The 24,279-nt window shown below is 41.3% G+C and overlaps 1 protein-coding gene across 1 annotated transcript in view; it reads left to right on the top strand.

The window, feature by feature from the left end:
• Positions 1-24,279, top strand: part of LOC131592751 (small subunit processome component 20 homolog) — a 64,119-nt gene that overhangs the window by 7,121 nt on the left and 32,719 nt on the right. Inside the window, exons 9-27 of the mRNA XM_058864495.1 lie at positions 288-434; positions 944-1,078; positions 2,495-2,572; positions 3,233-3,411; positions 5,358-5,513; positions 6,057-6,145; positions 11,735-11,840; positions 13,023-13,173; positions 13,580-13,642; positions 13,954-14,112; positions 15,320-15,396; positions 16,239-16,318; positions 16,986-17,229; positions 17,808-18,023; positions 19,710-19,800; positions 21,519-21,604; positions 22,142-22,267; positions 22,809-22,975; positions 23,497-23,705. Coding sequence (XP_058720478.1) covers positions 288-434; positions 944-1,078; positions 2,495-2,572; positions 3,233-3,411; positions 5,358-5,513; positions 6,057-6,145; positions 11,735-11,840; positions 13,023-13,173; positions 13,580-13,642; positions 13,954-14,112; positions 15,320-15,396; positions 16,239-16,318; positions 16,986-17,229; positions 17,808-18,023; positions 19,710-19,800; positions 21,519-21,604; positions 22,142-22,267; positions 22,809-22,975; positions 23,497-23,705 — 2,559 coding nt within the window. The remainder of the gene's footprint in view (positions 1-287; positions 435-943; positions 1,079-2,494; positions 2,573-3,232; positions 3,412-5,357; positions 5,514-6,056; positions 6,146-11,734; positions 11,841-13,022; positions 13,174-13,579; positions 13,643-13,953; positions 14,113-15,319; positions 15,397-16,238; positions 16,319-16,985; positions 17,230-17,807; positions 18,024-19,709; positions 19,801-21,518; positions 21,605-22,141; positions 22,268-22,808; positions 22,976-23,496; positions 23,706-24,279) is intronic.

Raw genomic sequence — 24,279 nt, 5'->3', positions numbered from 1 at the left:
AGTATTTCTCTTTCCTACTTCGTATGTCAAGTGTTGGCCTTTCTGGAGACGCTCATTTTTAGGAGTTCCTTGTGTTTCTGTCCAAGGAATCTGGGATATGTTTTTACCTAAGGGAAATTTCACAGTGTTTCTGCAGGGTTTAATTTGTGGAATATATATGACAGAGCCAACAATAGTTTGTTGGGCAGCTGAGATACTGATTCTTTAGAATGTCCCTCAGATAGCAATAAGTGAAACAGTCTGTTCAATTATCTGAAACATTTAATTTCCCTATTTTATTTAAACAGGAATCACTCTTAGATTTGCAGAAGAAAATATCTAAGGACAACTGCTCTGCGGCTTCAGAGCAGGTGGAAAGAATTCTGCAAGCTTATCTGATCTTAGTGGAACATGCAAATGGATCTAAAATCTCACTTCCTGAAGATGTCTGTCAGGTAGGTCAGACTGTCATTAGATGTGTCAGAGAAGTATCTGTTGAATATGGAAGAGGCGTGGTCAGCCAAAGCATTCATACACATTTCTGATGCATCACTGGGCTTAGGATTTGAGTTGAGTGAACAGAGGTACATATTTTGAGTATTGCTACCTCTCTGATTCTGTGGCATTTTACCTCTGTATTGTAATGCTAGCATAGCCCAACTTTAATTGAGCAATGAGGAAAATGGGCTATTGCTTCTAGAGTCTGTTCCTGCCACTCACTGTGCAGGAGACTCCCCTACCACCCCATATCAGTGGTATAGAGCAGTCCTGCCAGATTCACATACATTTGACCCCATTAAGGTAGATTTAGGGCCTTCAAACTTCAGTGTGATTATTAGGATTTGTTTCTGTGGGCTGAAGCTTAGAGCTCTGTGTCCTCCTGGTCCAGGGACTGCCCAGGCCATTCAGACCATATAATCATTATCTTCATGGACAAATATGAGTTCTCTCTTTTTCATTTCAGGTTTTAATAAAAATGTTACAAACACCGTATCTCTCATCATCTTGCTGCAAGATGCTGCTAAACACCATTTCTGCATTCCTGCTGGCTGAAAATGTTTTGTTGCCAGATTCTTTGACCAAGGAAGCTATTCAGAAGGTAACAAGGATTGCTGCTTATGCTAGAAATCCCAGACTTCAAATATTCTAGAGCAGGGTGATTTCTGGACGTTCTATTTCAGCCTGGAAAATATGCCATAAGGTTTCCTTTAGCCTTTTACACAGATAATGAAGAAGTTGCCCAATGCCTTAAATAAAGTCTAATGAAGTCTTGGGATTACCTGACAGTCTAGCACAGGCTGTCAGTATAGCAGTGCCACCATTGCAATGAAATCCAGGCTCTGATCAAACATCTATAGCTCTTGTAGAGAAAGAAAGGTGAACAGTGAAGGAATACGTCCTGCCTATGGTGATAAAACAGATCATTGAGTCAAACTTAGTGAAAAAAAATACATTTTTCATTAAGTTCCAAAGCATTTAATAAGCATGCCTTAACCTTATGAACAAGGTTCACACAATTGCAGTTTTGATTCAGAAAGTACAGGGGTAAGCATATTTCAGTACTGCCTTTGCTCCTGGAACATTGACACGATTAGCTGCATACATTCCTATCTAAGGTAGTGTTGCAAAGATTAATGGGAGATTATACTATGGAGTCTTATTCTTTAGTTTTCCTGTTACAGTATATTATAATTTTGCAATTAACAGTGTGGACCATAGTTATAGTGTGTGTGTGTGAAAAAAATATTTGAAATAAAAATGCCACGCGATTTACAGTGGGAAAGCAAGACTTGCAATTGTTTAAAAAAGATCAGATTTCATCTGGTCTTCAGTGTTGACTTGTGCTGAAGTAAGATTGGTTCAGCCTGTGGCATGAGGCCAGTTTTGCTCAGGAGACTTCTTCAAACATTTGAGGATATTTGTGTGGGCTTTTGTTGAACTGGAGGAGGCTTAAAGCTGTCCTTTCGTTCTGAAGGGTCTGGGAAACAGAGATCTGGGTGTGTAGTTTGTCTTGGCATTGAGGAGTACTGATCCTGAGTATCTCAAAGGCCTGTTCCTGTTTTGGATCCTTCAAAAGCACAGAAGTTTGCTGTGCCTGCGAGGTAGTAAACTTTGCAACCTGGTACATAGAAAAAAAGCTGAGTTGAAATATACTTTGGGCCTAAGCTTTTTCCTATCAGTTAGTGTGTCCGTGCTGCAGTCCTAGAACTTTCAACTTATATTTTCCATACCACCCTGAAGAGATATCTCAGTTGTGTTTGTACAGAGGATCCAGCAGTGTTTGTCAAAAAGGGTTGTGTCAGTAGGGTTTGTTAAAAAGGACTGTGCATTCCTGTACCTGAATTGTCACTTGGAAACAATGCTGCTCTGTGCTGGAATTAGGAAAAGTGCCAGGCAGAGTATCTCAGTGTTCAAAGCATGCTTGATTTGTTTACCAGAAAAAATGTCCCATGGGTAGTGAAAAGCTGACTATGAAATGTCACTCATTCTGCAACCTTTCACTTGTATCTTGCAGGTGTTTGCAAGTAGATTTGAACGGCGTTTTCTTTTGGACTTCTCTGAAGCAATGTTCACAATGAAGCAATTTGAGAGGGTAGGTGGAAGTGATTGTGCGTTATGTTTATTTCTGTTGCTAAAGGGAACAACTAGATAATCTACAGTGTATTCACCTGCCTTGTATGCTGAAGGATTGTTGTGTATTGACATGATGTTTATTTAAACTTCTGGCATGATCTGATAAGAAGGAAAGAGGTTACTTGTGCTATTGTGTTAAAGTTATGTAAGGGTTCTCATAGTTGGAGAGGGTGATAGGTATCTGTTCACAAAAAGAAGCTTGTCTGTGGGGACTTAAGAGGTTGTGTTATGGATGGGAGGAGGAGAATTAGTTCTGGAGAAACTAAGTGGAAGTGAAGAATAAGCCCTATAACTTGGGAGGAATCAAGTTAATTAAATGGAGTGAGAGGTGAAAGCCAAGTCAAGGATCTGGAATATCCTGATAAGACTGGATTTGGTAGAAAATGAGCTTTTGCATTAAATTACCTTCTCTGCTGGGATAGGAAAATGTCTGTGTGATGATGTGTAGGGGCACCAGAACTGATAAGTCCAATGCTTTGCTAGCTTATTTGTGAGTATTTGGATTTCCCTGTGGTTGGTGTTGTAGGTTTTTTTGTGGATTTGATGATGATTAAAGAGACTTGCCAATCTTTGACTTGTTACTTTTTTTTTTTTTTTTTTTTTTTTTTTTTGTTTCCAGCATTTTCTCCCATGCTTTCTAGAATACATTGAACATTGCTTCTCTGGCACAGATGCTGTCACAAAGGACGAGGCTGTGGCAATTCTGGCTAAACTCATTTTGGTGAAAGCAGAGCCTCCTACCATTGGTTCAATGGCATTTGAAAAGTATCCTCTTGTTTTCACCGGAGTATCTGTCAGGTGAGACTTTTCAAGTTTAGCTAACACTAGATATGTCTGTGTGGCTCTTGGCACGAAGGCAGTGCCTTCAATAAAAGTTGCCCTCCAGTATTTGCTGGAGTTGCGTAAATGTCAGCATTGCTGGCAGATTTGCAAAGCAAGTGGTATAGTAGGATATCAGTTTCCTTTTTGAAATTATGTGAGAAGAGATGCTGCTTTGGAATGATGGTTGCTAATACGCACAGTGTTGTGGTGCATGTGTGATGGGGATCTGTCACACCATCATGCAAACTGCATCCCATGGCAGTTAATCTTTGTAGTGAGTGCAGCAGTTCAGCTTCTCACCATTACTAACCTCCTGCCTGTGCTCCAGCTTTTTTCCCTGTATGCATATGTCTTGTCCAGGAGCTTTCTTGGCAGCAGTACTAAAGTCTTGCCATAGAGCACAGCTGGATATCAAAGGACGTGTAATTAATCCAGAAGCAGCTCTGTGCTGGCACAGCTTGAGTGCTTTTAGTTGCAAACCTAGCTTGGTTGCAGTGAAGTGGTTGCTTTCCCCAGAGCCTCTTTGGAAAAATTAGGGGTAACCACTGAAGCACAGAATGACCCATTGCTAATCTAATGATAGTGATTTTTCTAGTAATTCTAACTCAGCTAGTTCAAAACTTTTGACTTTGTATTGCCTTTTATGTAACATTTTATTTTTCCTTAAAGGAGTCTACTTTGTGTGGCCTTTTCCTTATTTTTATTAAATAATAGTGGAAGCATTAAGGTTTTGCAAACAAAAGGTTGAGTCAAAACGATTAGATTTGGTTTTCTTTCCTTGTTTTCTTTGTTTCTTGGTCTATTTTTTCAGTGGTTTGGAGTACAGAGCTGCAAGGACCTTGGTCCTGCTTGGCCTTTCTTTTGTGCTCTTGCAATGTCAGTAGTGTAAATTATGGCCAGGAGACATCTCAAGAATTGCATACCCCATCTCCTACCTAGTTTTTAAATACTCCAGTTCTGGAGATATCTGAGCTGCCTCTGGCATTCTGTGCCAGTACTTTATCTTTATACTTATACAGGTGGTTTTTGATTTATTTGGGCTTTTTGGCTTTTCGTTTTTTTTGTTGGGTTGTTAGGGGCTTTTTCCCTGGTCCTCAGTGTATAACTTAAACCTTCTTTATGGCAGTTTAAGTCCCTTGCTGCTTATCTTATCTGCTGGAAACATAAAGAGCAGAACATTCTTACTCTTAGCATCAAGCTTTTGCAAATAGCAGGCTTTCATCATCAGACATGTCTGAGATCATCTTTCTCTGGACCGACAGTCCTAATTCCTTGAAGTTTATTTCATAAAAGTTTTTTCTGAAGCCTCTAATGATTCTTACTGTTGCTTTTTATGAGCTTCTATATTTCTTGAAGGGTGAAGCCAATACAGCCTTCTGACTGTGATCTTGGAAGCACTGGGTGGAATGGAAAGATTGCTGTGCGCAGTGTGAGGGACTCCTGTTGATATGTTCCAGTATGGTGTCAACCCTTTCTGCCTGTAAATAGGCTAGTTGATTTGGGCTCACCTTGTGATTCCATTTAAGTCCCAAAACTTTTGCCTCACTGATTGTTTTATGTCATCCATCTATATTGATGTTATCATGGTTTATTAACAACAGTTGTAGGGATGACTCTCAGGTGTTCCTAGAGTCTGTATGTCCCAATTGTGTGGGTGTCCAACTGAGAGCTAGTGTCTTTTCTTCTAGAAATATTATTTGAACTTGAAATAAAGAGCTGACGTTTCTTGTGGGCTACGTTTTGTGCTCTTCAGCATAACTAGATGATGTTTTGTGCAGTAGAGGACACTGAAAAGAAAAAAATCCCTTGTTTTGTGCAAGCCCTTTTTGCTAGAAGTAGACAACATGATTTTGAATATCATAGGAGCAAAAGGAACAATATATGCAGTGGTGGACTACTAAAAAGTTTGGTTTTATTTTTAGCTCTAATACAAGGCAACAAACAAGTAGAAGACAAGGAGAAAAGGCAGAAATTCCAGTGTTGGATCATGTACTGTCTTTAATGCATTTACCAGAGAAGGAGGACATCACTGACCTTTCACAGTCTTGGGTTGCCTTGGTTGTACTGCCACATATTAGGTAAGGGATATTCTAAGGTACTCTTGTCATGTATTTCAGTAATACTGTCTACTTTCTTACTGCCTATTAGCTCTCTTTCTGTAAGAAATCACTTTACTAAGGAAAGGACAGTAATTGCTAGTGCTAGGCTCAGGAAACTGGGGTTAGAAGACAAAAACAAGTGCTGCATGAAAATACCATGAGTCAACAGTAAAGACAGGAATAGAATATCAGCTTCTTGATTGCCTACTCACTAAATTTGGTGCTTTAGTATATAGAGATGTTCTTGACACATTTCAGTTTGTGTGTTTTAAGTACTATCCTCTCTCAACAGTATTTTTTCAGTAATTATTGAAGGACTAGTTGGAAAGAAGATGCAGTGAATGCTACAACTTAAATTGTGAAGCAGAAATAGCAAATACATTTTGGTGCTGTTTTCAAACTTGGAATGAGCTGCCTGTAATTTAATAGAGATAAATGTGATAGAAAGCTTTTTTACATAGGTGTCAGTGTAACAGTGTAAACAGAAATAAATTTTTTTTTCCTCACATTTATTTTGAACAGACCAATGAACAAGGACCACATTCTGCCTCATGTGACAAGTTTTATAGATTCTCTCTTCACATCCATTGACAAAGGAAGCCTCTGCAAAGGTCAGTTACAGTTCCTTCCTGTTTATTTGGTTTTTGTTGATATATAAAAAAATAAAAGCAGTTTTTCTGATTGCACAAAGCATGAAAATGAATAGCATTGTATCCAAAATTACTTACTAGCTTGACAAAAACTAGAAGAGCAAAGCTTGGGAGGAAACAACTTCCAGGAAACATATCTGCTTTTGCTGTTCATAATAATGGTGGGGTGACAGATGTCCTGCATAGAGGAAGACAGAGGTAATGGGGAAGGAAAAGAAGAAAATGAGAAAAAAAGAGGAAGGACATCTGCCTAAACCAAATGCAAGCTGAAGCTGTCAAGTGAAGGAGAGACTATTGACTCATAAGCTCCAAGCCTATAGTGCAAAGTTTAGGACATTACCATCTGTCACTAAATAGCTACACATCAATAGCAGCTGTAAACTCAATCTAGCACACTCCAATTAAATGCCATTATCTCAAACCTTTTGAGCTCCATGTTGCGTGCCAAAAAAGACTGTTGTGGTTTAACCCCAGCTGGCAACTAAGCCCCACACAGCTGCTCACCTGCTCATACTTGCCCAGTGGGATGGGGCAGAGAATCAGAATAGCAAAAGTGGGAAACTTTGTGGACTGAAATGAAGGCAGCTTAATAAGTAAAGCAAAAGCCATACACAGAAGCAAAGCAAAACAAGGAATTCATTTACCACTTCCAATGTGTGGGTGGGAAACCTCCAGGGAAACAGAGCTCAGCTATGCTTAATGGTGACTTGGGAAGACAAACACCATCACTCTGAACATTCCCCATTTTTGTCTGCTGAACATGACACTTGGTCTGAAATATCCCTTTGGTCAGTTGGAGTCAGCTGTCCTGGATGTGTTCCCTCCCAACTCCTTTGAGTACCCAGAGCCCATTCACTAGTGGGCTGGTGTGAAAAGCAGAAAAGGCCTTGATGCTTTGTGAGTGCTGCACACTGATAACAAAAACATCCCTGTGTTGTCAACACTATTTTCAGGACACCCAAGGCAGAGCCTCATACCAACTTCTGGCAGAAACTCAGTTCTATCTCAGCCAAAACCAGCACATTCTCTGCTTTTTATTCAATACCATTTATGTTGTGCTCAGGTACCACACTCTCCAATACAACCTCATTATCCACCCATTCCCCTCCTATCCTTTGATACAATATCATTCCCTTAGTCTGTGGACCACCCCTGTGAAATGTGCACTTTTATGATGTTCAGTATCCACTGTGTTCGTTTAGTCCATGAATCTGGGCTCCATCTCTTACAGTGTTACAGTCACTCAGAACAGGAGAGTTGGTGTCTTGTGTGGAATTGTTTGCCACCAGAGTCAGGTCATGTTAATTCACTGCTGCGCTTGCACTGCTTCTTGTAAAGCTTATCCTCTGCTGGTTTGGGTGGATCCTGCTATAGTAATTCCTACAACATGCAACTTAAACCTACAGCATGCAATTGAAATGGGTTACAACAATTTAAAGTTATACTTGTTACAATCTCCACCCCAGTGCCTTTGGTCCAGGCCAGGGGGCTTAACATTGAAATGAGCTCCTCCCCTTGCCCCTGCTTGGGTTTGGGCTTACCCACAGCCTCGTTAGGGCAGTTCCTGCTCCAAGTGGAGTTTTACCTATGAGTCCTAGTTTCTCCTGGAGTATACCAGCTGTGGTGTAGACTTACCCATTACCACAGGTGCTTTGGGGTGCACCTGTTCCAGGGCAGCCTTATCTATGGGCCACAGTGCCTTCAGAGATATACCTGCTCCAAATGTGGCCTTACACATGACTGTTCTCCCTCAGGAGTGTACCTACTCTGTTCTGGACTTGGCTGTGGCCACACACATTGAGGTGCTGCAGCATGACCTCGTGCATAGCTGCTGATGATTCATGGTGTACCTGCTGCAGCATGGACTTACCCACAGGCACAGATGCTTCAGGTGTACTTTATCCAGCATGGACTTACCCTTGGGTCACAGTTCCTTCTGAGTTACACCTGCTGCAGCATAGATGTAACTAAAGCCACAGTAGCTTTGAGATGAACTTATCCACAGCCACAGATGCTTTGGGGTATCCTGCTCCTGTGCGGACTCTTCCACAGGTCACAGTCCAATTGACTCAAGTTTGCACTGGAGTTCCAGCCTGGCTGGTACAACAGGACAAAAAGAGCAGCACTGCCCTGGCCACCTGCCCACCTGGGTGCATTTCCATGGCTGTTATCAAAATGTTCCCAGGTACAGCAGAGAAGGATGATAAGCAGTACAGCACTACAGCTGTGAAAGCAAAAAGCAGTCAGGAATGATGAGTGGCTACTAATATACAGTAAGACAAGCAAGCCCAATGGCAGGCACAGAAGATTGCCAATTAATAGCTAAACAGCAATAACAGCTATTAATCAGGGTTCAATCTAGCACATTGCAATCAAATCTGTCATTATCTCTAACCTTGTGAGCCACATGTTGAGTGCTAGAAAGGACTGTTGTATCTTAACCTCAGCCAGCAACTAAGCCTCACATAGCTGCTTGCTTACTCAGCAGGGATGAGGGGAGCATCAGCAGCGTAAAAGGGAGAAAAACCCATGGGTTGAGATACAGATACTTTAAGAGGTAAAGCAAAAGCCATGCATGCAAGTGAAGCAAAACAAAGAATTCATTCGCCACTTTCTGAGGGCAGGCACATGTTCAGCTATCCCCAGGAAAGCAGGGCTCCATCACTGATAACGGTTACTCGGAAAGGCAAATGCCATGTCTTCTTATTTTCTCTGTTTTAAATGCTGAGCATGGTGCCTTATGATACAGGATATCTCTTTGATCAGTGGGGTCAGCAGTCCCAGCTGTGTTCCACTGGTTTTGGCTGGGGTAGAGTTAGTTTTCATCACAGTGACTGGTATGGGGCTGTGTTCTGGATTTGTGCTGAATACAAGCTAGATAATACAGAGATATTTTTGTTACTGCTAAGCCTACTGCTGCTGCCAAGGCCTTTTCTGCTTTTTGTGCTGCCATGCTGACAAGGAGGCTAAGGGTACATGGCAGGCTGGGAGGAGGCATAGTCAGGACAGGTGACCCCAGCTGATGAAAGGGACATTCCAGAACTTGCCACTTCATGCTCAGTATATAAATTTTGGGGAAGAAGGAGGAAGGGAGGGGATGTTTGAAGTGATGGCATTTGTCTTCCCAAGTCACCACTCTATGTGATGGGGTCCTGCTCTCCTGGAGATGGATGAACACCTGCCTGCCCATGGGAAGCAGGTCCTTGTTCTGTTTTGCTTGTATGCATGGCTTTTTTGCTTTATCTTAACCCACAAGTTTTCTAGCTTTTGCCCTTCTGATTTGCTCCCTGATCCTGCTGGTGGGGGAGTGGGCAGGCAGCTGCAGGGGGTTTGGAGGCTGGCTGGAGTTAAATGACAGCACCCCTCCCAGTGCCTTGTGTACCCCCAGCCTCCCCACTGGTGGAATGGGATGAGAAGCAGGAAAGGAGCAGGAAAGCCCTGAGTGCTGTGTGAGTGCTGCTCATCAGTAACAGAAACATCCTGTTATCAATAGTTCCCAGCACAAATCTAAAACATAGCTCCGTACTAGCTACTATGAAGAAAATTGCCTCTATCCCTGCCAAAACCAGCACACCATCTCTGACCCAAGTGACACCACCAATTCTTAATCCTGCATCTTTTCTCCAGGAATAGATGGTCACTGGTTGTCTTCCCTCTTTGGCCAGGTAAAAAAAAAATTAACTGAGCCTGCATAGAGCAGGGCAGTTGTTACTGAGAGAGCAATAAAGTATTTGGCCTTGTGACAAACCATAAACAAGTTTTGGAATGCCCCAGGTTGAGTGTTTGTTGTTCCTTTGTTTATAAGGGTTGTCTGTCATTTTCCATTTATAATATCTTAATATTCCTAAACATATCCACCAGTCAGCTCCGTTGCCTTTTCTTCTTTAAAGAAGGTTTGTCAATCATGGCCCTTTTTGATTTAGGTCTTTCTTTTTTCATATTTGCGGGTTTTTCATGCTGTCATGATTGTTTTATTGGTAATGTACATAGCCTAAACAAGGAATATGTAAAAATTCTTTTCTTGGGCCTCATCTTTGCTGGGTAGTAGAAGCTCTGCTCAGGCTCTGTGTGCGTGCCAGAGGCACATTGCTCTTTCTTCCTTTGTCAGTAAGGGAAAAGAAAATGAATTCGTCCTCAGTCCTATTCTCATGCCTCCTGTATTACACTTATTTGCTTGGTTTTCTTCACTCTTCTCCCAAACTAGGATTCCTGGATGCTTTTTTTTTTTATCCTCTGGCATTCTTCCCACCTCCATGATACCTGCAATTCCTTCACCTTCTGCTAGGACTCCAGTCTCCTCTCACTGCCTCTGCAAGGCTCCCAGCCCTGTGCTCCATTTGACCTTCCTGGCCTCAGCCCTAAGGCAAAGTGCACGTTCCAGAACTGGGTGTTTTTGGTGTTCTGGTTGCTGTGGAGTGCAAGGAAACAGGCTTGAAAACGGAGTCAGAGCAAAAGCAAGTTGTCAGTGCTTCCCTTATTGATCACACAGGTGTGTCTGTAGTGAGGTGGAAGCTGCTATCTTTGTCCAGCATAGGAACACTGCTACCATAGGGCATGCAGATTTGGGAGCTGTCCTTACATTGTAGATGCAAGAAGTTTCCTCCTGTCTTTACTTGATGTTTCTTCTCTCTTTGAGCTCCTTATGGAGGTTAATGGTTAGCAGGATCTGGCACATATCTGGGGAATTAAGCAACTTAGAATAGAGGAATGTTTTCAGAAGAATAAATAGGATATGGATGGCACACTTCCCTTTCTTTTCCATTGGCAGCATGTAAGACAGTTACATCTTTTAAAAACTTTCTTTAGTTTGCCTGGTTTAGGAACAGTATTTCTTCAACCCGGGAAGAGACGAAGGAGGGGAATTATTTTTTTATTTTTTTTAAGCAACTTATTTGCTGTCTTAGAAGTGTGAGGGGAAAGGAATTGCCTTTTTGTGCCTGGCAGGACATTTGCTATCATGTGCTTCTGGGAAACCCTCCATCCCTAAAGGAGTCTGAGAGGTTTCAGAAGGAGACAGAATTCAGCAAACCCACCTGCCATTCACTAATATATACTCAGTCTTTAGGTGCATGGCACAGCTTTGAAGGTCTTATACAGTAGTGCATTGCCAAAGTTCCAGAGTTTATAGGCACCTGTCTGGTGGTAGCATCAGTATGTATTTTTGCTTTGTTCTTGCTACGTTCATATCAATTTGGCAGCATATCTTCCTTTTTTAGCAGAGTGCTGTCTGCAGCTCCTTCTACAGTGCTTAGTTCCAGATCCCTGCTTTCTGCACATGTGGATGTGATGGAAATAGGCAAACTGGGAGCTGTCACAGCTTTCAGTGCTGGTTTGCTGGAGGAGACACTTGCTTTGATAGCCAGGGAAGCACTTCTTTTATGTGTTATGATTATGTGTTATGGTTAGAAAATACACATGCCAGTTCTGGGATCCATATGCTACCTTATTTCTCTGGCTCCAGCCTTTTCAGGATGGGCAAGCACCATACAAGTACAAGTCACTGAGAGCTGAGTAAATTTACAAGATGTTCTTGTTCTTTCTCTGCTCCAGGAAGCCTGTTTGTGGCCTGCCAAGCTGTAAGTACTCTACTTAATTTGGTGGAGTCTGCTGAAGTACTCCATTTGTTACCTGTGGAGCGTGTCAAGAGCTTGGTGACGTAAGTAAACTCTGCCTGTTCTGTGGTGCTTCATGGTTTTCCTTGGTAGAGCAAAAATTTGATTTTGCCTTTATATAGGAGCTAGTTAAATGCTTCTTTGTGTGCTCCCCATTCTGCATCACTTCAGTATTGTGGTTATGTAATGGAGCAAAATTGTAGGCACTTTTTTTGGACAATCATGTAGATGTAGTTCCTGTTCAGTGACATTTTCTCTGCAAACTGATGCTTTCTTAGCTGCAGGATAGTGTGTCAAATAAGTTGGTTCTAGTTTTACATTGGAGTGCTACACTGATTCTAGTTTTACTTTGGAATGCTACGCTTAGTAGTTTTGTGTTACATTATAATAATAAAAGAGACAGGAACAGCACTTTCTGAACTGTGTCAAAAACCTGAGTTTGCTGGTGGTGCTGGGATTCCATCATGTCCTTACATATCCATGTTTGTGCTTGCTCCACAATGGAAGAGATTTTGTATACTCCATTTTTTGTATACTCCATTATTTTGACTCTATTTAGCTTATACTTAGCATAGAAAACTGCCTGGCTGAAGGGATTTAGGAAAACCATTAATTTCTATCATCTCCAAGTCTTTGGTGGCTTGAGCTTCAAAACATCCTGTTCATTTAGGAAGTTATGATGCTCATGTCTGAGGCATGATGGAGAGAAAACAACTTGCCCAGATCAGGCAGGAAGTACTGGCAGTGAGCTTTAGCCTAATGCTTTCCTTCCAGCTCTGGGCAGGGGATGTGAGACCTGCTTGGAGCAAGGGATATAAGGTAGCAGAAGGAAGTTTTTCTGTGAGCAGACAGAATTCCTGGGGTCTCACCTAAGTCTGGATTATTTCTCTTCTGTTGATCACTGACAGAGCACCTGGGCAGTAGCAGAAGCCCTCATGAGACCTATGCAGGTTTATTTTCTGCAGCTGTGTGTCCAGCATGCAAGTCTCAGCTTGACAAGCCTGATTAACACAAAAGAGGGATCTCATGCCTCTTGGGCTGTCATATGTTTTGCAGCTGCAGGTCATTGTGCTGGTGAAATCTGACTTCACTGGCCTGCTGCTGCAAGCAGAGTCTGAAATTGTGGAATTTTCCCTTAATGTTGTAGTTATCACTGCTGCCTTATTTTTAAATACCAGTGTTGTGCAGTGCTTTCTGTATGCTAATAAAATCATCCATTGTTTTAGCACTTTCCCTTCAGACCCCTCTGCCTTGCTGTTGGCTGATCTGTATTACACGAGGCTGGCATTATGTGGCTGCCAGGAACCCCTTTCCCAAGGAAACCTAATGGACTTGTTTGAGAAGTTGCATCCTAATATTTCCACTGGTGTTTCCAAGGTAATATGCTGTTTTGAACATGAAAAATCATTTTGAAATGAAAAATCATTTGTATTTTAACAGTAAAATATAAGTAAACTTAGTGAAATGATAAAATCTGAAAGGAGAAGCATGAGACTGTATAAAGCTATCACTTCCATAGTGTCTGCTTAGACCTGTGTCAATGGGGCATGAGTTAACAGAGGTTAACTGTTATCCCTGTCGGCCTTACCTCTTCCCTAGATTTAAATTAGGGCAGGAGCATAATGCATTCACTTTTAACTGCCTTCTAGACTACAGGAATTAATCTGTTTCTCAGCTCCAAGATGAACCTGGTGAAACCAGTGTGCTGTACCAGACATTAACCTCTCTGTAGGTGTGTATGTGTCAATTTATATTGCCTGACATATGTTTCTGCTTGGAATAGGTCCGGCTGTTGACAGTTCGAATTCTAAACCATTTTGATAGTCCACCTTCTGCACAAATTGAGGTAAGGCTAAAACTTTTCATTTAACATTTCAAAGCTATCTGTGTTTCATGTTTTGTGTGAAATGTTGTTCACTTTGCAGAAACAAAATGTGGAGGCAGAGGTGGTCCTCTGCTTTTGTGCTTTAAAATTCCAGTTCTATTTCTTTGTCCCCCACCTCCTGGTGTTTTCAGATGTGTGTCTAAATGGTGGAAACTAGAACAAGTCCTTAGACTTTGTTCTTTTTTCCAGAATGGCCGTGAGTCTGTATAATTTAAGTACTTTTCAGTGAGATAAAGGAACTCTAACAGAATTCATGTCACTTGTTTGTTCAGGGTGATGGCACAGGGGAATTCCAGCCAGTATTTGCCATATTGCTCCAAGCAGAACTTGTGCCAGCAACAGTGAATGATTACAGAGAGAAACTTCTCCATTTGAGGAAACTAAGATGTGACATAGTGCGGCCTGCAATACCAAGTGGATCTTTGCAGGAGGTAAGGATTTATTGTCAAAAAGCAGTTGTCACATTCCTTTATTCTAAGAGAATGTTCTTATTCCATCACATGGATTGTGAAGTTTTTAATGAGAGTGCATCAAAAAATCAGTTAACTTCCAAATTAGGTTTTAGAAAACTTGCTTGTTAGTTAGTAGCTTGTTAGTAGGGATCACAGCTCCCATTGTCCTCAGGAGTACTGTGTTTAGTAGAACAACAGTTGTCGCTGTCAGACACAAAACAAGTCACACGGACACAGCTCAAGAGATGGTGAAGAAGAAGCAAACTTTATTTCTTCTCTCACAATTTATTGCTTTCTGACCATGGTCAGGGATCGGGTAGTCAGGATAACACCTTTCTAACCACACTGGCCGTAAGAGATGTCCATCAAAAGACATGTAACAGAAGGAATGCATACATATCTATGTTTATAGTTACTGTCCTGGGAAAGTTCTTTAGAAACTATATTAACAAGCTCCAAAGCTGAGTTTTTCAGGGTGACAAACAGTGTCATCTAAATAAATGGCCCGCAGTCAGATTGCTCTGGGTTTGATGTCATGGAAAGGAAGGCAGATGAATCCAGGGAGAAGCAAGTTGTGAGCAAATTTAAACTCATGACCTTGCCATGTCCTCAGTGTGGTTGAACATTGGTAGGACTCCCACTGGCCGTGGGTGACCTCACTTCTGGATCTTGCTTCAACAGGAAAGTCTTTTATGCCTGTGACTGTTGAATGTCCTCTGCTGCTGAGCTGAAGGGGGCCTCACATCCATGAGGAAAGATTGTAGGTCACTCCTCCACATGGCTCAGCAAGGAGCCAGTCTAGAAGACAAGCTATTAGGCCTAGTGCAGTGAATACTTCTCTGGACAAACTTTAATTTTTCTGAGGTCCCTCATTTTGCTGTGGCAGCACTGAAGTTGTAGAGAGAGAGACAGTCCAGATCATCTGTGCTGAACTGTTTTTTTCATATTCACGTTATTTTGGTATAGTTATGAGGTCTCAGTGTAGCTTACAGTAAATGGGTTCTAGATTTCCACATGAAGCTATGAGACAAGGAATAATCATGTGTGTGACTTCCTTCATCTTTTGTAGCACCCCTGAAAACTTCTTTGATAAAGTTTCCTCTTTGAGAGGAAGAAAAGTTAGAGGAGTTGGTTGGTCTTTTCTGTTTATTGCGTCTCAACAAGATGGTATTGTATGTTGTTTTAGGTGCCTCTTCGGTATTTACTAGGAATGCTTTACATTAACTTCAACCCTCTCTGGGATCCTGTAATTGAACTTATAACGTGAGTATATGCAGTTGGTTGCTGCAATCTGTAGTTGTCTCTCAGGACATTCCTTTCATTCTTCTGTGAACACAAGCTGAGGTAAAAAATGTCCGGTTTGGAGAGATTAGTGCATGAGAACCTTCATGTGAGATCTTCTGAAATAAATTTGATCTCTCAAATCTCAACCTATATAGACACTTCCTGATTTTTCTTACTTTAAAGGGAACTTGCTGCAAATACAGTCAAATAACATCAGAGTTTTTAGTCAGAGGTAGCAGGATTTGATTAATGTTTCACAAATGCTTAAAGGAACAAGAAGTCTCTCTGTTTCCTCATCTGCCAACTTTTTTGTCCTTACTGGAAAACCTCTAAATCCTACTAAAGAGTAGGGAAGTCTTACCATGGTGAAAAAATTAGTGACTTCTTTCAGCATGACTTTATCTTCTTTTTTATTCCTCCCTCTGTTGTACGATTAAAAAGGATGGGATTTTCCTCTTCAGTGAATTAATTTAAAAAAAATTGAACCAGCTCTTCAAAAGATATGTCCATGGTGATTCTTCCTTTGATTCTATATGATTTGCTGTACAGAAGTCAGTAGAAAGCTCAAGAACATTTTTACTCAATTTGAGTTCATTTGAAGTCATGGGATACAACCAGATTATTTTAATAACAATTGACATTTGGGATCCATGAGAAAAGGCAAGGAAGTGCTACAGCTGCATTGTGCAGATGTCCTGTCCCTGGACAGCCACATTAAAGCAGTGATCAAAGCCTTTGATTGCGGTAGTTGTTAACTAGCTGAATGACGCTTGCCTTTTCTTATCTTTCTTCTAATTTCATGCTGTATTCTGCTTTGTTAGTTCTCATGCAAAGGAAATGGAGAATAAACAGTTCTGGAAGGTCCTGTATGAACATTTGGAGAGGGCTGCTACCTATGCTGGTAAGTCACCTTTCCTAAGCATGGTTATCGTAGTAAACCATCTAATGGTGAATTATGTGGCTGTTTTTCATGTGCCCCAAATTTATGTGTGATGGGGGAATTCAGAACCAGTACTACTGTCATGTCCAGGGCAGGAGTGGAGAGGCTTGGGAGGAAGCTGTATCTCCTGTCTTAAACACCAAGCAGTAGATGGAAAAGGCCACCTGCATTAGGGGAGGGAGTTGCAGGTTGTGGGAAGCCATGCAGCAGTTTCATCTTTGCTTAAGGTTGGTGCTGCTCAGACTGGTCAGGAACAGTGACAAAACCTGTGTAATGATGCAGACCATCTTCCTTCTCTGTGGAATTTCTGCAGACCGTCCTTGTGTGTGCTCTTGAGGTTTACCTAAGGGCATATGCAATCTAGTATTTCAATACAGAGTCAGAAGTATGCAGCCGTTTGTGAACTTCCCTGTTACTGAAGGGAACTGAGCCCAGCTGAGAAGTGCCAGGGTTGCAAGGTATCCTAGAAGGCTATCTAAGCAATGTGTGTCTTTCAGATCAATGTTAAACACAGTTGTGTCTAAACAGGTGCATGTCACCAAATGAACTACTTTTGTAAGGAGGTATGGATTCCTTGCTACTGGTGATTATGAAGGAACCTGAAAAGATGTTCCTAACTCTTCTGTAGAAATGGAGCTACAAAATGAGCTAGATGAACAGGAGGAGAGCATTGCTGAAACAGAAAGTGAGAAGATGCCAGAAGGAGAGGTGGGGACTGTCTTTCTGGAGCAGCTGAGGAGTAGAACAGATTGCAGTGAGCGGCTGGACCACACAAATTACCGTTTCCTACTGTGGAAAGCGCTGGATAAGTTTCCAGACAGAGTGGAGCCTCGGTCGAGGGAACTTTCCCCGCTTCTTTTGAGATTCATTCGGTAAGTAAGATTTACTTTTCAGTTGAGTGGACACATTGCTTTCAATGTGTTGCTGAGCTTTAAGATTGGCTGTCCCATTACAGACTATTTTGTGAATGCATGGCTGATGACATGTCTGTTTCCAGTTGAGATAACCTTTTAATTGGAATGTGGATTCTGTTAGAAACTAAGCAGGCTGAAATGAAACTTAAAGTATGTCTCTGCTGCTCAGTCTCTTGTTCATTGACTTGCCATTATCACAGTCTTGTTACTCAGTCACAGAGTGATTTCAGTGGAAAAAAAGTTCCCCTTTCATGAAAACATGCTTTAATTTGGAATCATGCTTTAATTTGGAATTGCATAATACCAGTGTTTCCCCCCAGGATGGGGAAAATACTGATTTTGTTAGAGGCTGATTCAAATTCCTGCCCCTGGAGGGAAAGCAGTGGTGTGCTTGCATATGTGTGCACATATCAGAGAGTATGATGAACAATAAGACGTTATAATAAGAATGGTGAGGTTTTTAGTTGTTGTTGTTGCCCTGAAACCTAGAAAAATGTTATGCTTCTTAATTCCTTCCTTCTTTTTTTAAAATACAGAAATGAGTACTACCCAGCAGATTCCTTAGTGGCTCCATCTCAGGATCTCAGAAGGAAAATTAGTGGCACCATAGCAGCAAAACAAATACCAACTGAAGAGGTGAATGATGTTGCTATGGAAGAGGAGGAAGAGGAGGTGGAGGAAGAGGAAAAGGAAGAAGGGGAACCAATTAGTGTAGGAGTACTGAAAAAGAAAACAAGAAGAGCTGCTGCTAAGTAAGTATTTTTAGTTTTCCCTTTTGCTAGTGCTTTCATGGAAAGGCAGGTTCAGCATCTCACGTTGAGATACAAGTTGTGTTTTTGTATATATTATTTTTTTCTTTTGCTTGTGCTTCATTGTTTCTCGGTGGATTACAAATCAGAAATTCTGCCTGTACAGTACTAAAAATCTAAATATATCGCCCAGGTTTTATCATTATCTTGTTACCTGCTTACCAGTCTATGGTGTATTTTACTTTAGGCAAAAAAAGTGTAGTATTCTGAAGTTTTCAGAGACTCTTGTACCTGAATTCCCTGGTTTCTCTGTGTATATCTGTTAGTCTTTGAAAACTGTGGGCATTGCCAAAGACTTCAAAAAATCAGACTATTTTTTTAAGTATTCTGATATTGGAATACTGCCATTTCCTGCCCATTATAAGTCTTGTCTTCGTAGGGATCAAGGTTTTTATTTGGTAGACTAAAGGTGCATATTGCTGAATGTCATTGTTGCAGTGCTGAATACGTGGAGAAAGTTGCTCTTTGTTTGAATTCTCCCTAGTGATGACCTCTTTCAAATACCCCTTACAAATACAGCACAACGATTTTGCAAAGGATGGCCCTTGTAATGACAGAGAATTCCAAAATATCCCCTTATATATTGGGACAAGACAAGTATTTGATATGTGACCTAAAGTGTCATTTCATCCCAGGTGTCCTATGAGTATTTAATTATTTTCCCAGATTCTGGCTTCTATCTGCAAGTTATCAGCAATTAAAATACAGTGACAGTCCAAGATATTTTGTTGTTTTCCCAACCTCCATGTCAAAACATCCATGAAGTGCAGTGGAAACATTAGCTCCCGGTAGCTGTAACAAAGGCATAAAAGATTTACCAGAGGTGTGTTAATGAGTTGTGGAGTGACCTCCCTTCCCGGGTGAGGCCTGTGCCGGGGGGACTCCCTCGTGTCCTGGGAGGCCTGGCTGAAGCAGGGAGGGTGCACACCTGCCCTGGGCTCCCTGTGGGGTTCCTGGAAGGTGTCCTACTCCTTCCTCCCTTGTCTGTGCCCAGCCATGGAGAAAGGTCAAGTGTCTGGAGGGTTCAGTGTAAATTAGCAGGGGGAGCAGTTGAATGAGGACAGCTTCTACCAGTCCCACAGTACACATGGTAGAGGAGATCTCACACCTTCCTTATCCTGGTCTTTTCTGTCCCTTTCCATGAAGAGGAGGTGGGGCAGATGTGAGGTGACCCTGCCAGCCCTAGAGGAACTGACTCCCATCTGTCCTTGCAGCCCAGTGTTAAGTCCAGTACAGTCTATGGCTGAATGCAACCCATCACACTGGTAGGAGCAACATGGGCACCAGTTAGGGACAAGTGAACAAACAAAGAGATAAATACAGAATTTTGGTTTTCTAGGCTGGGCTGGCAGAGAGAAGTAAGCTGCATCCTGACTGTACCCCTTTCTCATGAAAAAACTGAGCCTACCCAGTGCTACTGAAGTAAAGGCATTCTCTGTGCAGTGAAGTGACAGCTGGAAGGAGCTGCTTAGAGAACAGGACACATCTTGCTATGTCTGAAATAGTGCTGAGGACTTGGGATCCTCTTCTGTTGTTTTTTGTTTTCTTGTTTATGAATTTTAATTAAAGTTCTCTGTTTGTTTGTCTCCTGGATATTTAAAAAAAAAAAATAATTGTTTTGTTTTGCAGGCAACTAATAGCCCACTTACAAGTTTTCTCAAAATTCTCAAATCCTCGTGCATTGTATCTGGAGCAGAAGTTGAATGCCTTGTATACCCAGGTGAGGCTATTTGATTACTTTTGGAATTGTTACTAATAAATTAACTCTTACTTGAGTGCAGTGTCTAATACTAGCTAAACTTGTCATTTTCTGAGCTCAGCTATGATAGCTGGAAAAGGAGCTGTCCTTCAGAGGACTTCCTAACAGGCATCACTCGAAATGAGCCCCTTAGGCAAAGACCTGCTTTAAGATACTTAGCTCAGTTTGACAGGAGTGGCACTTGCAAACAGATCTGACAGCAGACAAGAAGTAGTCTTTGGCAAGGAGAGTGGAAGTTCTTCCAAGTCTTTGGAAGAGTGGCTGCAGAGGATATCTGTTTCACTTCCTGTAGGATCTGGAGGAGTATTTAAAATCCAAAGCTTGGGGAAGATCTGAGGTTTGTATTTGTCCTATAGTATTTTGTGTACTAAGAGTATGGCCAGTATGTACAAGAGATCATCAAGCATCAAAAAAGGATTTTCTTCTTAAAAAATATTCAATTTGCTTGATTCTTCTCTGAGGGATTTCCCTGAAAGAATTGCAGAAAGTATGACTTTGAAGGGGGATTCTGAGTATTTATTTTACAATCCTTAAAACGGTTTTGGTTTTAAATTTTACAGGGTTGTGTTGGTTACCAGATGTGGATTTGTTCAGGTCATTAGGGTTTGCTCTCACTGTTCCCAGTTTGTGTTTTCTGAGTCTGTGGGTGTTGATAGCTCAATTCCTTAGTCCCTTAGAATTTGAGAATCTCTATTAGACATTCACTCTGTTTCAGTCTATCTCAAAGTATTGCTTAGAAAAACAGTTGATCCATGTGTTTGCTTGTCTGTGTTCTTAGCAAAATATTGGACAGTTGTGTAAAGGTCAAATCACTTTGGGAAGAACAGCCTGGCACAAGAAGAAAGATTACTTCATCACTTACTGTTTGCATTTCTGTGTCTTAGTATATGCATTGTCACGGCTGGTGTGTCCATCTGGCATAGAGACATCATGGCAAAGCGACCTTGGATGACACTTGCCTGTGCTATTTAGTGTGAGACTGAAGGACTGATAAAGAAATTATCTGTATTTCTCAACTTCTTTTCCCTGTCCTAATGAATCTCAGGATCACAGAATATGCTGAGTTGGAAGGGACCCATCAGGACCATTGAGTCCAGTTTCTGGCCCTGCACAGGACACCCCAAGAATCAAACCATGTGCCTGAGTGCATTGTGCAAACACTAACTCAGATAGTCTTGGTGCCGTGACCACTACTTCATGTTGTTTAGTGCCTAGGTTATGAAGTTGTCTTCAAGAGAAGGTGAATCTCAGTGAGACTTTGCATACCAAGTCTTCCGAATAGTTTGTGTTTGTCACAGGAAAGAAATACAGGTATCTTGGAATGGTTTGGGTCCTTTTTGATCCAGTCTTCTTAGATACACAGCTGATAACTGGTTTTGATGATAAATGCAAACTCAGAGTGGTTCAAAAGACAGCTACGAAAAAACAAATATAACTGTCCTGTGTAGATAGGAAGGAAAAGTATATATGAACTATCAGCAGCCATGCCCCTTTTTATGAGTGGCAGTTGTGCATGTACATCTTGGTTTTTTGCTGGCAACACATATGTTCTGCTTCCATTTGAATAATTTAGTCCAAAACCTGCTTGAGCTGGTAGCCTCTGGGTTGTTTTCACTGTTTTCAGTAAGCACTTCTGTCTCCTAGATAGGGACTCATTTTCTTTGTTTTGTTATTTGCAGTTACTGTCTCATCAAGACCAGAATGTACAGAGAATAGCTCTTGACTGTATAATGACATATAAGCATCCTCATCTACTGCCATACAGGTAAAAGCTTTTATATTATTTTAGTGTTCATGAATGAGCCTGCTTCAGGGTCAGTTTTATTTGGGGTCCTGTATTTGTTGAACACATATACGTAAAGTTTAATTTTAGCCAGCTGTATGTTTTGTATCTAAGAGAGGAAATCAGGCTGATCAGTGCCTCTTTTTTGTTTAGAGAAAAATAGCAACACTTCCATTCTGTCCCAGAATAGTGTCAGTAGTGTTATTAGTTCCATCATTTTCAAAGATGTCTTTTGTACTGATGATTTATAACCACCCAAAGAAAGTGACAACATAAAACTGTAGTTTGTGGTTAAATAATTTCTTTGGAATATGTCTAGGACTTACTTGTCTACATAATTAGCTTCAACTTGCTGGCTTTTAAAATATTTTTTTATAAAAGAGTGATACTTTAATATTTTGTATATGGCAAGGATAGATAAATAGGTAATTAGATATAGATGCATCTGTGTGTCTATCTGTCTATTTTTATAACCCTACCTGCTCTTTATTTTAACAAAATAATGTTTATTACTCTCAGGGAGAACTTGCAAAGGCTACTGGAGGACAAGAGCTTTAAAGAAGAGATAGTCCATTTCAGCATTTCTGAGGAGACCACAGTAGTAAAAACAGAGCATCGACCGGATCTCATCCCTGTTCTTATGAGGTGTGTTCTGAAGTGTGAGTTCAGAAGCTTCATGGCAAACTACCATGAGCAAGCAGAGAGAAATAAAGCTGCTTCTCATTTTGAACAGTTGAGATAACCCATGGTTAGTGGTATAGTTTGATTTCATTTTGTGTTATTCTGTATGGTTTGCTTATTAACACATTTATGTCATGTGTTATGCAAATGGTGTTTTCTTTAAAAGCAGCATTTTGGTACATACTGTTTCTACTAAGGATTACAGAGAACTGTGAGGACTTTTCAGTTCGCTGAGTAATGCCAGCTATTTGCAGTGGTGCAAATTGTCCTGCAAGGTAACCATTTTTGTAACTGAAGTTTCCAGCAGAGCTTCCATGGTAGTAGCAGAAGCTGATCTTTCACTAAGATGTTTTTGGACAATATGTAGTAGTTCAGTGGAGACCCTGAAGGGAGGGAGCCCTTTCACTAGAGAATATTTTTAAACTGAGTTTCTCCTGCAGAATAAGAGGCTGGAAAAACAGATGGCTTGCTGAAAGCTAATGAAACCTCTTTTTGATTCTTGAAGAATTCTCTATGGCAGAATGAGAAACAAAACAGGGAGCAAAACGCAGGGCAAATCTTCAGCAAGCATTCGCATGTCAATCGTTCTGCGATTTCTGGCCGGCTCTCTGCCAGAAGAGATTCGGATGTTCTTGGATCTACTCTTTGAAGCTGTGAAGCAATTCAGTAATGGTAGGTAGGCCATAGAAACTGAGGGTGTGATATTTCCTGACCTGTAGAGATGTGGGAGGATAAATATGCTTAGTGCTGTTATGTGCTTCAGCTTGTCTCTTAACCATGCCTTGAAAGGACAAAAGTAAACCTATGGTAAGGACTAGGTTTTCCCTGAGTTTCTCCTAACAAAACACAGTTGCTCTGTTTTATATGTCCAAGGTCAGAAAAACTGAACAACTTGCCACAGCTATGCAAGTAAGCTGTAGCAGGCCAGGAGTGGGTAGTGGCTGGCATTATAGGCTAGCCTGAGTATCATGGCAGTAAAGAGAGCTTGTAAAGTGCTCTGATTCTGTAGCAGTTGTGAGACATCTGAGTGTCAGAGAGATGGAAACACAGAGCTGTTCTTATTTAAAAATCTGACTGTGAGGATCTGTAATTTAGGGCCAAATTCCACTATTTTTCACTGAAAAATTATTCTTGGTAGTGGGTGCCTTCATGGTGCCTCCCTAGATAATTTGTTGCTCCTTTGCCTATCACAGGGCCTTGCCAGACTGCAGTCCTTCAAAGTATGTCAGAGCTGGATTTAGCTAAAGTCCTGCCTCTTGGGCGTCAGCATAGCCTCTTCAACAGTCTAGAAGTTGTGTTGAAAAATATGGGACATTTGATCCAGCAATACCTGCCTGAAATTCTACAGATTATTCTCTGCATGACTGCTGTGGTATCCTGCATCCTCCAACAGAGAGAGAAGGTACAGTATATGCAAACGATATATAAACATGTAAATTAAGTTCCTTTCTCTCCTCCTCCTCCTCTGAGCTTACACGTAGGAACAGAGCTTTACTGATTCAGGTAAAGATTGTGGAGTGAAGCTTATCAATGAGTAGTCTGTCAAAATAGAGGCCAGTGATGCTTATCTGAAGGTGGCTCAAGCAGTGCAGGCAGAGTTAATGTGTTTAGAAAACTGATTTGAACTGTGTTTTTGTTTGAGTTACTGAAGAGAGAGTTGGAGGTGGTCTCTGTGCATTGTTCCTACCTGTTGTGTGGAGAGATGGGCATGAGGGAGAGATAAATATTCTGTTGTAAGCACGTAACAAGATTTTATGACTGGAAGTTGAAATTTGCCTTATAGATGGAGTTTCTTGGCTGCAAGGATAAAACATCTGAGCAGGGGAAGGAGAGGTTTAAAGTTCCTTGCCTGAAGACGTTAGAGCAAACCCTGTCTTTGAGGTGTTTTGTTGCAGTGCTAGACCTCAGGGGAGCTCAGCATTGTGGTGATCACAGTGATTATCTACTCTGAGTGTCTCCTGTCAAGGGACACAGGA

The sequence above is a fragment of the Poecile atricapillus genome, chromosome Z, assembly GCF_030490865.1.
Source record: "Poecile atricapillus isolate bPoeAtr1 chromosome Z, bPoeAtr1.hap1, whole genome shotgun sequence".
Lineage (NCBI taxonomy): Eukaryota > Metazoa > Chordata > Aves > Passeriformes > Paridae > Poecile > Poecile atricapillus.
This window is presented reverse-complemented; position numbering and strand designations above follow the sequence as displayed.